Source organism: Schistocerca piceifrons, chromosome 1 (genome assembly GCF_021461385.2).
Source record: "Schistocerca piceifrons isolate TAMUIC-IGC-003096 chromosome 1, iqSchPice1.1, whole genome shotgun sequence".
NCBI lineage: Eukaryota > Metazoa > Arthropoda > Insecta > Orthoptera > Acrididae > Schistocerca > Schistocerca piceifrons.
This window is the reverse complement of record NC_060138.1, coordinates 494,988,485-495,001,217: the sequence shown is the minus strand read 5'-3', so window position 1 is coordinate 495,001,217 and position 12,733 is coordinate 494,988,485. Positions and strand designations below refer to the sequence as shown.

Sequence of the window (12,733 nt, the reverse complement as noted above, 5' to 3'; positions counted from 1 at the left end):
TGGTTGCTTTTAAGTCTGAAGATTACAAACCACTTTCATTATCTTTTGACAGTTTGTACAATTTATTTTATAGACAAACCAGGTAGCCCACCTACTGCTCCCCCTAATGCTGGTGCACTTCACCATGGTTGAGAGGATAAATGGCTTCCATCCTGCTGTAGATCCAAAGGGATGAAAAACTCACATGCGTGCCACCTAAACCTGATAGCACTGGGAAGGCAATAAGGCTCCTGTTTGCAGAAAATATGCTTTAAAGATTCTCCTGCTACTATGCTAAGAGACTGTATCCTCTATAGGAAGAACAAGCATGGTAGCAACAGCCTGTTTTCAAGAATTACAGCTCCAGCTCTTACTGTCGTTATTTATAAATTGTTGAAGATACCTTGTGTTCAGTGTCTCTTCCACCATATGGCCGGTATGATAGATACATCCTCAGAGAATTAAGAAGTTGTCTTGTCCATTCTTCTTTTAATACCTGCCATATTGTTTGGTGTTCCACAACCTCTTGTCCCAGAGTTTTAGAACTAAAAAGACTTGTTCTGTTAGTCGCAGCATTCTTCTTTTCTGTAGGTGGCCTTTCAACTCTCACAGCGACTGCTCATTACTCTCCATCTAAACAGTCACATCCCACTCTGGTTACACTTCCTTGAAAGATTAGTTCCCAAGAGAAAGCTGCCAAAATGGATACTCAGCATAGTCAAAAAACACTATACAGCAAGCTGGTGATTACTCAAATATTGTAATGTCAAAGCAAGGGTAGATCACATCATAGTCCGATTAAGCTGATGTGTGCATTCTAAAGGTCTCAGGACAGCAAAAGAAACAATCTGTATCCTTATGAAATTACAAGTGACTGATGGGGAACATTGTACAGGTTCAGTTTAGAGAACCTAGCAGTGTTTCATGCAGGAAAGGCAAAATACTTTTTCAAGGATCATTCTTCAGACTGGTTTGATGTAGCCAACCTACCATTTCCATCCTCAATTATCTGTTGCATATATTCCTGTCCATCTTCCCCAACGTTTTTGTTCTCCACTGTTCATTCTGTAATCGTGGAAGCTACTCCCTGATGTCTTTATACATGTCCTATTGTCCCATCCCTTCTTCTAGTTAGTATTTTCTGCACGTTCTTTTCCTCGCTGTTTCTGTAGAGAAACTCTTCATTCCTTATCATAATGTAAATGTAAACATCCTCCACAGGTCCATGTGGGCCCATCGGTACTGACTGACTGCTGTGTCACCCTCTGCCATTGGATGCAGTATGGAGGTGTGTGGGATCAGCACGCCACTCTCCTGACCGTCATCAGTTTTTGTGACCTGGAGCCACTAGTACTCGGTCAAGTAGCTCCTCAAGAGGCTGGGTGCATCATTCCAGTCCTCCCACCAAGGAAAAAGTCCCTGCCTAAGTGGGAATCAAACCCAGGTCCTCCACATGGCAGTAAATTGCACTGATCACTCAGCTGCAGAGTCATACTTCTTATCTTATCAGTCAATTTAATTGTCAGTAATAACACATCATCTCAAATGCTTTGATCCTCCACTTTTCTGGTTTTTCCGCTGTCCATTATTCACTTTCGTACGGACATACATTCTCTCAGATATTTCTTCCTGAAATTTAGACCTATATTTGACACTAGTAGACTCTTTTTAGTGAGGAATGCTGTTTTTGTGGCAATAGTCTGTTTCTGTTTTCTTCCTCACTTCAGCTATTATGTGTTATTTTCCTTTCAAGTTGGCAGAATTCTTTCAGTCCACCCACCGTGGAGTCCCAAATTTTGTTTCCTAGTTGATCACTGATCTCGGGGTCTCTTTTTTTTTAAAATCAGAATTACTTTCATCTTTCATTTATTTTGTTTTCTGTGCAGATTTTACAGTTCATTCTTTTCAACAACACCTGTAATTTTTTCTCACAGTCACCGAGGATAGGAATGCCATTAATGAATCGTATCATTGATATCATGCATTTGAATCTCATTCCTGAAATTTCCATCTATTCTTTGCTTTTGTGGTTCATGTTAAACAGTTGGGGAGAAAGTCTGCACCCTTGCATGACTCCTCACTCCTCCCCCCCTCCTCACTCCCCCCCAGTCTGAACACTCCTCTCTTCGTCTGCCATTTTTAATGTTCTGTCTTGGTTCTTATATGTGTTGTATATTATATTATCTGCGTTTCCATGCAGCTTCTCTCTCTCTCTCTCTCTCTCTCTCTCTCTCTCTCGAACTTCAGACATCTTGTGCCATGTTATCTTGGCATTCAATTTTCTGGGCTGAAAAATTCTATGAAGGAGTGTTGATTTTTTCTGATGTCTTCCTACATCATCAAGCGAAGCCTTGGGATGGCTTCTCTGGGTCTTTATATTTCCTAAAGCCAAACTGATTGTCATCTAATTGCTCTTTAAACTTCTTTTCATTTCTTCTATATAATATTCTTATCAGTAACTAGGCTGCATGAGATGTTTAGCCAACTGTATGATAATTTTTGCATTTTTCGCCTTTGATGTCTTTGAGATTGCATGGATATATTCTCTCAAGAGTTTGATGGTCCCATGGATGGCAGTCTCGTAGATTCTACTCAATAACTGGAATAACAATTTGGTTGGCACTTCCCCCAATGATTTTAGAAATTCCAGTGGAATGTTGATCTCTCTTGATAGTTACATCAAGTGGCTTACAAGTTTGTCAAACTCTGCTTCGTATATTGAATCCCCTATATCTTCCAATTTGACATTCATTTCTTCTTCTATCATCGTCTCTTTTACCATGTCTGTACTCTCCATTTAACAGTGAAATTCCCTCTGCACTCCTAATTCATCTGCATATTCCAAATCCCAAACATTTTATAAATGTAAAAGGTATGGGCATACTACCCTCATGTATAGAAGTCAGGCACCATATGGTGGATGTAGCGAGCAGCCTTTGACCTTCAGTCTGTGTTAACTGGTTGGGAAACTGTGCTACGTGGACGTGTGAATGCCTTGCATGCCTTGTATGCCTTGCAGAGAAAAGGGATGCAAAAACTAAAGGTAACAAAATTGACGTTCTCCACTGATGGAAAAAGGAGTACAAGGCAATGCATACTCCTGCTTTTCAACAACCTCCGCTTCACTGACAAAGAAAGTCAGTATGGATCCCTTTACTTGCAAGTGCACCTGAAAAGCCACATTTATCCAAAAACAAACTAATTTAAAACCCAAAAGTTCTGGTAGAAGGTAAATAATTGTAGACTAAGGGAGACCACTCATCAAATAACAGAAACACAGAGTTGTTGACAAGTGCACACACAAGAGAAAGAAAACTTGTAAGCTGCCTCAAATATTTTAATACACGAACATTTTACTTTATGAATTAGAACGTATATCTAACTATTACCTTGGTGGTATGTGAGAATTGAACTTACGTTATACAAAAACATGCCTTGATCCAGTACTGTGATAAAATGAGTTAATATTTTATTTTCATTGCATTTCAGAGACAGTAAGGAATGCTCCCATAAATAAAAGGAACAAACAGCAGTTGCACAAAATGACTACTTCCTGTGGAAATGAGATGGGCCACACCGCCATCAAAACAACAGTTATCTGTAAGAGGGGGGTTAAACAAACTGTGCTCTCACCAGCTGGCTTTGGACAGATATATCAGCAGGAAATAACAGTGAAGCATATAGGTAGTAAAGAAGTTTCAATTTTGCGGCAGAGGTGGATTGGCTATAGAATTAATAATAGTGGTGAATATAATTCACCATCAGTTTTTTTAAAGTGTGATGAAATTGTATACCCATTCAGCACACAATCTGCACATGAAGAATCCCCAAAGTGTATGGTCACATCTAGCATGCACAGTCATAAGGAACCAGAGAGGAAGTGGTGTAGGTGGTGGACACTGTTTCTAATGTGCTTTATCCTGAGTGTTCTTTTGATAAGTATTCATTTACTGTTTCAGAACACCTGCACTAAAGTGTTTAACATAGAAAAACTTAGAGGTGTATTGGATGAAAACATCTTTGGCCAAGATGAAATTAAAGACCAGTTAATAAGGACTATAGAGACCATGAATTCGCCTATGGATTCAGATTTAAAATTTCTGATATTTTCAGGTAGTTCTGGTGTTGGAAAAACATATGTCGCATCACTAATAGCTCAGTTTTTCCCATGGTCAGAAAATGTCCACCATTTTATGGCACCTGTTCATTCTGAGCTCTCAGCAGGTGACATTGACAAACGCATGTCTTTGTGTGGTTATAATTTAGTCATAATAGACGACCTGAAAAAAAGTGATGTAAACATGATGTTGGAATTGAAAAGAAACTATGAATTAATGAACAGGCAGTTTCTTAAAGTAATATTCATTTTCATTTTTACCATTGAACAAAATTTTATTGTTAATGACATTGATAACAGTTTCAGCACACAGTTGGATGGTAGCAGTCTAATTTTTTGTGGAAGTGTAGCCCATTTTCAGTTTAAACAGCTAGAAGAAGATGACATATTGAAGTTCATAAAAAAATCGGTATATGAGAAGAAAGGAATAACAGAACCACAAATTCTTATTGATGAATTTACTAACAGTTTTTTGAGTCCTTCTTTTCGTGGTGGTGGGTGTAAAAGAATAAGTAGTAAGCTAGCATTATTCCTGGAGATGTATGAGCAGAAGAAACTGAGGGCAAATTTCCAGTAAAGTATGGAGTAAAAGTATTCATTTATATTTTTTTTAAAATGAGCATATCTTTAATCAACAGATATCCTCATACTTGTGAATGCTCACGGATGTGATACATCTTGCCACATGAGAGTTAGTATGTATTCCATACCTGACATTTTTGTTAGTGCCTGACTTTTGTGTCTGGCATTAAGACAGGTATGAAGCTCAGTAAATTACATGTTTGTTTATAGAGAACTCATATATAAATTTTAGGAACTTTTTATTTTCTCCTTTGAGAAGTGAAGAATGTACCTGCAATCACTCCTTTCTATGAAAATTGTGTAACCATGGCATACTCTGTGTAATTATTTTATACTGAGAGTTCCTGTTTTGATAGTACAACAAATTTATTTTGTATCTTTTATGCAATGTGTCTTACAAAGAAATGAGGCCAGTGCCTTACGGCTGATGTTTCCAAGTGTCACCTTTGTAATTCTCCTACTGCCATTTATTAATAAGAAATGTTTCTGCAATGACAGTTGCCTTTGGAAAGTCCATATACATGTATGTTGTGATATATAACAAATGAGACTTGTATTTTTGTGAATAAATATTTTCAAATATCATCTCTCTCTCTCTCTGACCCAAAATTACTTTTGGTCCAGGAACAAAATGAAAAATGTATTGATCAAATGTTGATTACCTTTACTGTGTATGTCATTTTGTTTAAAAGTACTGGCGTATTGTGCTGTATATAGTGGTATTGTAAGAGGAGGTCTCATTCCATACAGTAAGTCTGCCCTGACCCACAGTTCTGGGTGACTTTCCCAAAATCTACCCCTTTTCCTAGACCTCTCCAGTCCTTTTTGTTCACCCCTCTTCCATCCCCTTCAACCCTTCTGCCCGAAGAAGGAGCTACTGGCTCTGAAAGCTTGCCAATTACAACTGTCTTTCATGTGTGTGTTCTGACGCTGCTCGGTGAGTAGATTTTTTATCTGTCCAATTAAATAATCAATACAGAAGTTACTGCACAAGTGACTCAGCTAGTTGACAGAGGTCAAACTTCAACTTTTGTCATTACAACGTTCACACCTCGTCTCTTTTGAGTGCCTTCCTTCACAGGATCCCAGCTTCACAGATATCTGGTGTGAAGCGAAGGACCTATAAATCAGAGTACAGAATTTTATTACCGATGCAGAGGATGACAACAAATATAGATACCCTGACAAGTTAGTGATGCAGATGTTGCTGGCGTACATGCTGCTGCTGCTGCTGCTAAAAAGTGGTGGACATCACTCAGCAGTGCGTCAACCTGTTGGAATCTTTGTGGATGTCATCAACTACCCACTACAACTACCTTCCTTCTGCGCCTATGGTGTATGTACAGATGTACAGGTTAGTGACAGTAAATTCCATACATGTGCATTTAGTGTTTCCCTGTCCCTGACCCACCATGGCATTAAGGGTGACAGAGTTCATAGGAATTGTTATGTAACAAAACTAGTAATGGAATGTGAGAGTAAAAATTATTCTAAGTTGTGACAGCTGATGTTCCTCAATCATGTGAAAGTGTCACCAGCCAGACTGAAACTACAGAGACACTGCCTGTCTCTTGTAAGGCACGGCATCTTTCCTTTGACAAGTTACAGATCATGAAAGCCGTGGTAGATGATTTGTTAACCAAGGGCATTTTACACCTCTCAAACAGTACATAAGCATTGTCAATTCATTTGGCTCAAAAAAAGTACTTTTCGGATATGTGGAGACTATAGGGCCCTCAGTTCTTGGGTCATTTCTGTTTGCTATCCAGTACCAAATATCCAAGACTTCTCACACTCTTTATCCAATGCTTCAGTATTCAGCATTATAGACTGCTGGAAGGCTTACTTGCAAATACTGATGACTGATGACAACTGTGGGCATTTCTAAACTGCTATTATTATCCACTCTCATTTATTTGAATTTTTTGTGGGAGCATTCAGTAAGTAAGCAACAAACTTTTTTTCTGAAAGCAGGTTTCTTTTATTTAGTATTCCAATGCACCATATTATTCCTTACTCTTCTGGCTATGAAACTATATTTTACAACATAATCTCTGTCCGATGCGACAGTTTTATGCCACCTTACTTGGGAGGAACTGTATGCCCACATCATAATCACTCTACTAGTCAACATCAGAGCCAACATCTAGCTGCACAAATAACATCCCCACCATACACATTCCATGGAGTACATCCTTCAGGCGTTCATCCTTCATTGGGCCAAGGAGGTGGAAGTCTGAAGGTGCAAAATCTGTGGATGAGGAAGAACTGTCCAGTGAAATTTTGTGAGCTGCTCTCAGTTGCACAAAGCTGTGTGCCCCGTTGCATTGTCATGGAGAATGAGAAGTTGGTTTGCATTTTTGTGACGACTGTTCATGGTAAGATAAATGTACTAACTGATCTTTGATCATATGAAATGAACGATACCATACTGAAAACATAAAAGCCAAAAATTCACTACTACGTAGCTATGCGAATATGTTTAAATGTCAACATTTATCAATACTTAATGTAATTATAATGATGATTATGGACTTTTCAAAAAAGATAAACAATTATTTGTATTTTATTTGTGAAATGTATGTTCCAAAGATTATTATGCATAAATAGATTGATATATGATAGTAATTTCTTTGCTGTGTGTTGTTGGAAGAAAATCTTTGTTTTTAGGACAGTTGTTTGGCTGAGTTAGAACTGTGAGGATGGAGAAGAAGTTGTGTGTGTTTTATTGATTTATATTGTGAAGTGAAATGACTGAAAATATATTTATAATTCTGCAGAAAATCCAGCACTTTTTCTTCAGAGGAGAGGTGGTGTGGCGCCACTCCCTGGATTGCCATTTTGTTTCCAGTTTGATGTGATAAACCCGTGTTTCATCACCTGTGACAATGTTCGACAAAAAAATTGTCGTGATTAGCCTCTTACCATGCAAGCAATACTGCACAGATGGTTCGTCGTTGCTCTTTATGGTCTTCTGTTAGGTGGCAAGAAACCTAGCAGGCACACACCTGTGAGTACCCCCAAGTGGTGGACAAGTGTGTCAGCACTACCAATAGATGTGACTGCACATCCCAAAATTCCAGTCACAGCTGTGTGAGACTAGGTGGCACACAGGAGGTTGGATTGGTGTGTGTGTGTGTGTGTGTGTGTGTGTGTGTGTGTGTGTGTGTGTACTCTGATTTTCCACCAAAAGAAACTTAGTGACAGCTCTCTGCTTGGAACACCATTTTGAAGGCTATGTATAGCACCGCCACCTATCGGAACTTCATGAAACCATAGGGGCTGAAACAAGAATATTCCTTGATGTCCCACAACTTATTGAATGTGCCTCATACATGCCTTCTGGACTGAATAATACGGCACAGATGTGGCAGTGATTCATAGATTTTGCTCTGCACAAACTCCGATTTTGTTTTTCATAACACAACAAGAATGTGTTCATTTCTTCTCCTTTGCCACAAGAGCACGAAAAACACCTCCAACATATTTCTTGTAACCTGGAACAGTTAGATGTAGTAGTGATTACCAAGATATATCAGCTACAACCAAAGAATGTAACATTTTTGGGACATTCTGTATGATCAGAGGGGATTAGGGTGATGGAGGATGGAACAAAGTTAATTCAGCTGGCACCTAGGCCCACAGCTTGCAAAGAACTTAGGAGATTCTTAGATATGATTGACTTCTAGTGGCATCACATTCCACAAGCCATGGCAATTCAAGCTCCTGTAATCGACACCCTGTCTGGGAAAAATACAAGAAAGAATCTAGGTGTAACATTATGAGAGGAAATGTCAAGAGTTTTTGATTAAATCAAATGATCATTACAGAGCACCGTGACCCTGGTTCACCCGTCACCTACAGCCCGTCAGCCTATGACTGCTGAAGCTAGCGATACTGCCATTGGTACAGTTTTACAACAAACAGTGAATGATGTCCAGCAATCTCCACAGTTTTTCAAAAAAATTACAAGGGTGGTAAAAAGTTACTGGCTCTGTATGAGGCAGTAAAATACTCTAAAGAAGATATAGAGGGCCTCACATTTTTTCACTGATCAAGGCCCTTTGGTCCGTGCTGTCTGTAATCCTAATCGGGACATTTGGACATGCACGCACGTGTGTGTGTGTGTGTGTGTGTGTGTGTGTGTGTGTGTGTGTGTGTGTCTGTCCACTGCTTCAGACATTTATACTTTATTGCACAGCTTTCAACCGACATCCAGCATGTAAGGGGAGGGATTTGATTTCAGCTATTTGGCTGCAGTACAAGAACAAGATAAACAGTAGCAGGACCTCTCACACGACCCACTACAAGCTTGCAGCAACAATACATCAGAATATCTACTTCTCACACCTACCTATCATGCAATACATCACATAGCAGACCATGGCCCTTGGCTCTGACTTTGTTCAGGAAAATAATATTTGACAGCTTGTGTAATCTGTCGCATCCAGCAGTTCACCCCACCACAAAACTCGTTACAAAGCAGTTTGTGTGGCTGCTTCACAGTACCTTCACACATTTGCACCTGGACTTAATCTTTGCAAGAGTCTAATGGCTTCAGGTACATTCTGTCAACCATCAACTATACGACGCGGTGGGATGGGGCCGTTTCCTGAAAAGATATAACTGTGGAATCTATGGTATGGACGTTCATTAGCATATGGATATTTCATGCCCAGTGCCTATCACAACCGACCAGGGGTGGCAATTTGAATAAATTCTCTTTGTCTAGTTGTACGAATTGTTCGGAGTTCAGTGCTTCCATACAATTACTTATCACCCTCAAAACAATAGGCTGATCAAAAGGTGGCACCCAACCCTGAAAGCCACTTCGGTGTGCCAGAACAGACAATCCACTGACACTTTGCTATGGTTCCTACTTGATATCCAAACTGCAAACAAGGCAACCTGAAGTCTTCACTTACAGGAGTACTGTATAGTGAATGCCTCACACTGGTGGCTGAATTCCTCTTACCTTTTCCATCATTGACTACTGCAGAATTACCATTTTTGGTGAAAAAGTCCAACTTCACATAGCCAACATCCTCACTGCCATCTCAAGCTCATGGCATATGGTAAGATTTAATTCACAGTTGATTACGTGATTTCTCTTATGTCATGCTATGAGATTTTTGCTGCTCTCCAACTACTATATTTTGGATGCTACAAGGTCTTTTGGGGTGGGAGGGGGGGGGGGGGGGGAGAACAGACATTTCCCATCATGATGAAAGGCAAACCTTCAACTTCATCAGTCCAACACTGAAAGCCCACTTTGGTGCTGGTGGAACAGGACGACGACCACCTTTGTTTACAACCTGTGGACAATACTTCTGCTTTCAGTTCCACCAATGTGGAACTTTGCACAGATGCTACCATCTCAACATCAGGGTTTGATATCCATTTCCATACTCCAAAAATCACTGAAGATGACCCACCAAGCTCCCACTATGGCAGACCCTTTCACCCTCCAGCATTGCTCCGGGATTACATGTTGGACTAGGATTCCACTATTACTCACTATGTGTTGCACAACACTGGAGGTTGGAGGGCTCTGTTGCAGCATTTATCACCGAGGTCAACCACCAGTTTGATGATAGAAAGAAAGAACAAGTGTTTTATCTGTCCATAAATTTTGTTTGTCTCTATTTTTTGGTATTATAATGTGTCCATGAGTTGAAATTTCCACTTGTGCAGAGAATTGGAGGCAGAATCAGATTTAGGCTGCGGAGTTTGCACTTTCTTCCTGAATGTAGTTTTCAGGTTTTTTTTCCATTTCTTTCTTCATTTGTCTTCTAGAACAAAGAGAATGTATCTTATTAAAACAAAAATTTGTTATTGACGATAACTATAACAAAACATACAACCAAAAGAATACATTTCTGCTATTTTTTTCTAACTGTTTGTAATGAAAAGACGTAAACAAACACGCTAGGCTCTTACATTGCTAGTAAGAGCCAAACCTGTTTGATGAGATATTTCCATTAAAATAAAACATTATTGATTATTTCTTTAATTATTCCATTATTATTAATTTTAAGTATATTAATCAAATTATTTCCTTCCAAAATGTTCTGTTCTCTTTCCTTTCAGGATTTTGGCAATAGGGCCACTTTTAGACACTTAGCATTTGCATTTTGATTTAGAAGATGTACTGTTAACTTGATATTTTAAGACAAGCATTCAGCTGTTATGCTAGATTTTGGACCTGAAGTATGCCACCACCCCAAACACATTCTAGAATGTAGCCGAAAAAATTTACAATTATGGAAATTTCCAAGCTGCATTGGAGCAATAGCCGACCATAATTGAGACTTAAATTTCCACTGCATAGTGGATTAAGTTATTTCAACTGCCTGAAATACTCTTCTGTAGTTTCAGTGGATATTGTTGATGCTGATAAAAAGTTCAGGTTATTGATGTAGGTGCTAGAGGAAAACAAAGTGATGGAGGACTTTTTACAGCCAGTTGGCTGCACCTACCCAGAAAAGCTTACCAAAAAGCAATATTTCAGCACCACACATTCTCATCAGAGATGAAGTCTCACCATTGAAACCGTGCCTTCTGCATGTATTTCCAGCAAAACATATAATGGCATATCAAGAAAACTTAAATACTAATCTATCAAAAACTAGATAAACAATTAAATGTGCTATTGGGGTCTTACAGAAAAGATGAAAATTTTTAGGAACTTGTTGAGAAATACCAGATGTGTCAGAAATAAACAATCTTGTACAAACGACTTGAGTATTGCACAGTATTATAAGCTTTTTGAAAATTTTATGACTGGTTTGATAAAATTATATTTTTCATGTATAACGGCACTATATTTTTGTATATATTAACATTGCAGATTATACAGGGTGAAACGAAATTCGTGCACTTGGTCTTCGCAGTATGATTCCTCAGATACCAGCGACAAAAAAATGTCTCTCACAAAATTTCCTCCGGCGAGCACATTTGGCAGAAAAAGGACATTAAAGAGTGGCAATCTGGCAACACTGTAACCACATGTATGGTAACTACCTCTGCCAGCTCATATTGGTTGTGCTGTACAGTTGGTGCAGCAGTAGGTCGAGGGTTCTATCCTGGGTTGAGGTATATGTTTTTTATTTCGTAAATATAGTCCAGCTGGTACAGTATCTGGTATATTAGTCATCAACAGCGATTGCAGCAGGTCTTCTAGAAAACATTTGCACTTACATACTACAATCGTAGAAATGGAAGGTCAGCTTTGAAGCCCTTTCCACATCATGGGCATGAATTCATTCTCACCACTTCATTTACTAGATGCGAAACCAGTTTTCTTTGTACCCTTCTCCAATGATCCCTTAGATTAGTACTAACTACTATTCTTGCCTTCTTGAGGTCCATTACATTTCATTAGGGCCAGTAGGACTAGCAACATGCTTTGAAAATAATGTCCAAACTCAGTTACTATTAGTATGTGTTATCACTATGGTCCAATTAATTATACCTTTCAACATTGAGTCTGGTAACTTCATGCTGTTCAGTACGTATGTCAATGCATTATTATTATTATTATTATTATTATTATTATTATTATTATTATTATTATTATTATTGATGAGATTGTGGAAACATCACTTTTGTTACCATTAGGGAAACAATGTAATTCGAATCTGAACATTTCACAATTAGCAGTGTTGAGATGAATCGTGCAGAACAATATCTGTCAGAGGCGTAATGCATGTTAGGTGCAACATTGTACAGGAGTGATGACGTGTTTATACTGCATGTGCTGTCCACCAGACAGAGAGTAGTTGCGAGTGGAGTAACGCACCTGTGACAGACTCCAATGTACATGCGTACACGCATTGAATTTTCTCATTGTAAATCTCTAAACCAGTGTGGCAGACATATGGCATACACAAATGATGAGTATGTTGATATGTTTCTGTTCCTTGGTGCATCTGATAACCGGGCTGGTGTTCCAACTTGTAAATACGCTGCTAGATATCCTCATCGACGCCATCCGGATAAATATGTGTTTCGTCATCTGGAGCTGCACCTTCAGGAGTCAGGTTCTCTTCTTCC

General features: G+C 38.9%; 2 protein-coding genes across 3 annotated transcripts in view; both read left to right on the top strand.

Moving 5' to 3' along the window:
* LOC124787805 overlaps window positions 1–5,263 on the top strand; it is a 42,256-nt gene extending 36,993 nt beyond the window's left edge. For both annotated transcript variants that reach the window (XM_047254730.1, XM_047254739.1), the window contains exon 2: window positions 3,469–5,263. In XM_047254730.1, the coding sequence (XP_047110686.1) occupies window positions 3,522–4,673 (1,152 nt within the window). In that variant the 5' untranslated portion in view covers window positions 3,469–3,521 and the 3' untranslated portion in view covers window positions 4,674–5,263. The remainder of the gene's footprint in view (window positions 1–3,468) is intronic.
* A 714-nt stretch (window positions 5,264–5,977) lies between these two features.
* Window positions 5,978–12,733, top strand: part of LOC124799323 (alpha-tocopherol transfer protein-like) — a 160,738-nt gene continuing 153,982 nt past the window's right edge. Inside the window, exon 1 of the mRNA XM_047262915.1 lies at window positions 5,978–6,032. Within this exon, the coding sequence (XP_047118871.1) occupies window positions 6,010–6,032 (23 nt within the window). The 5' untranslated portion in view covers window positions 5,978–6,009. The remainder of the gene's footprint in view (window positions 6,033–12,733) is intronic.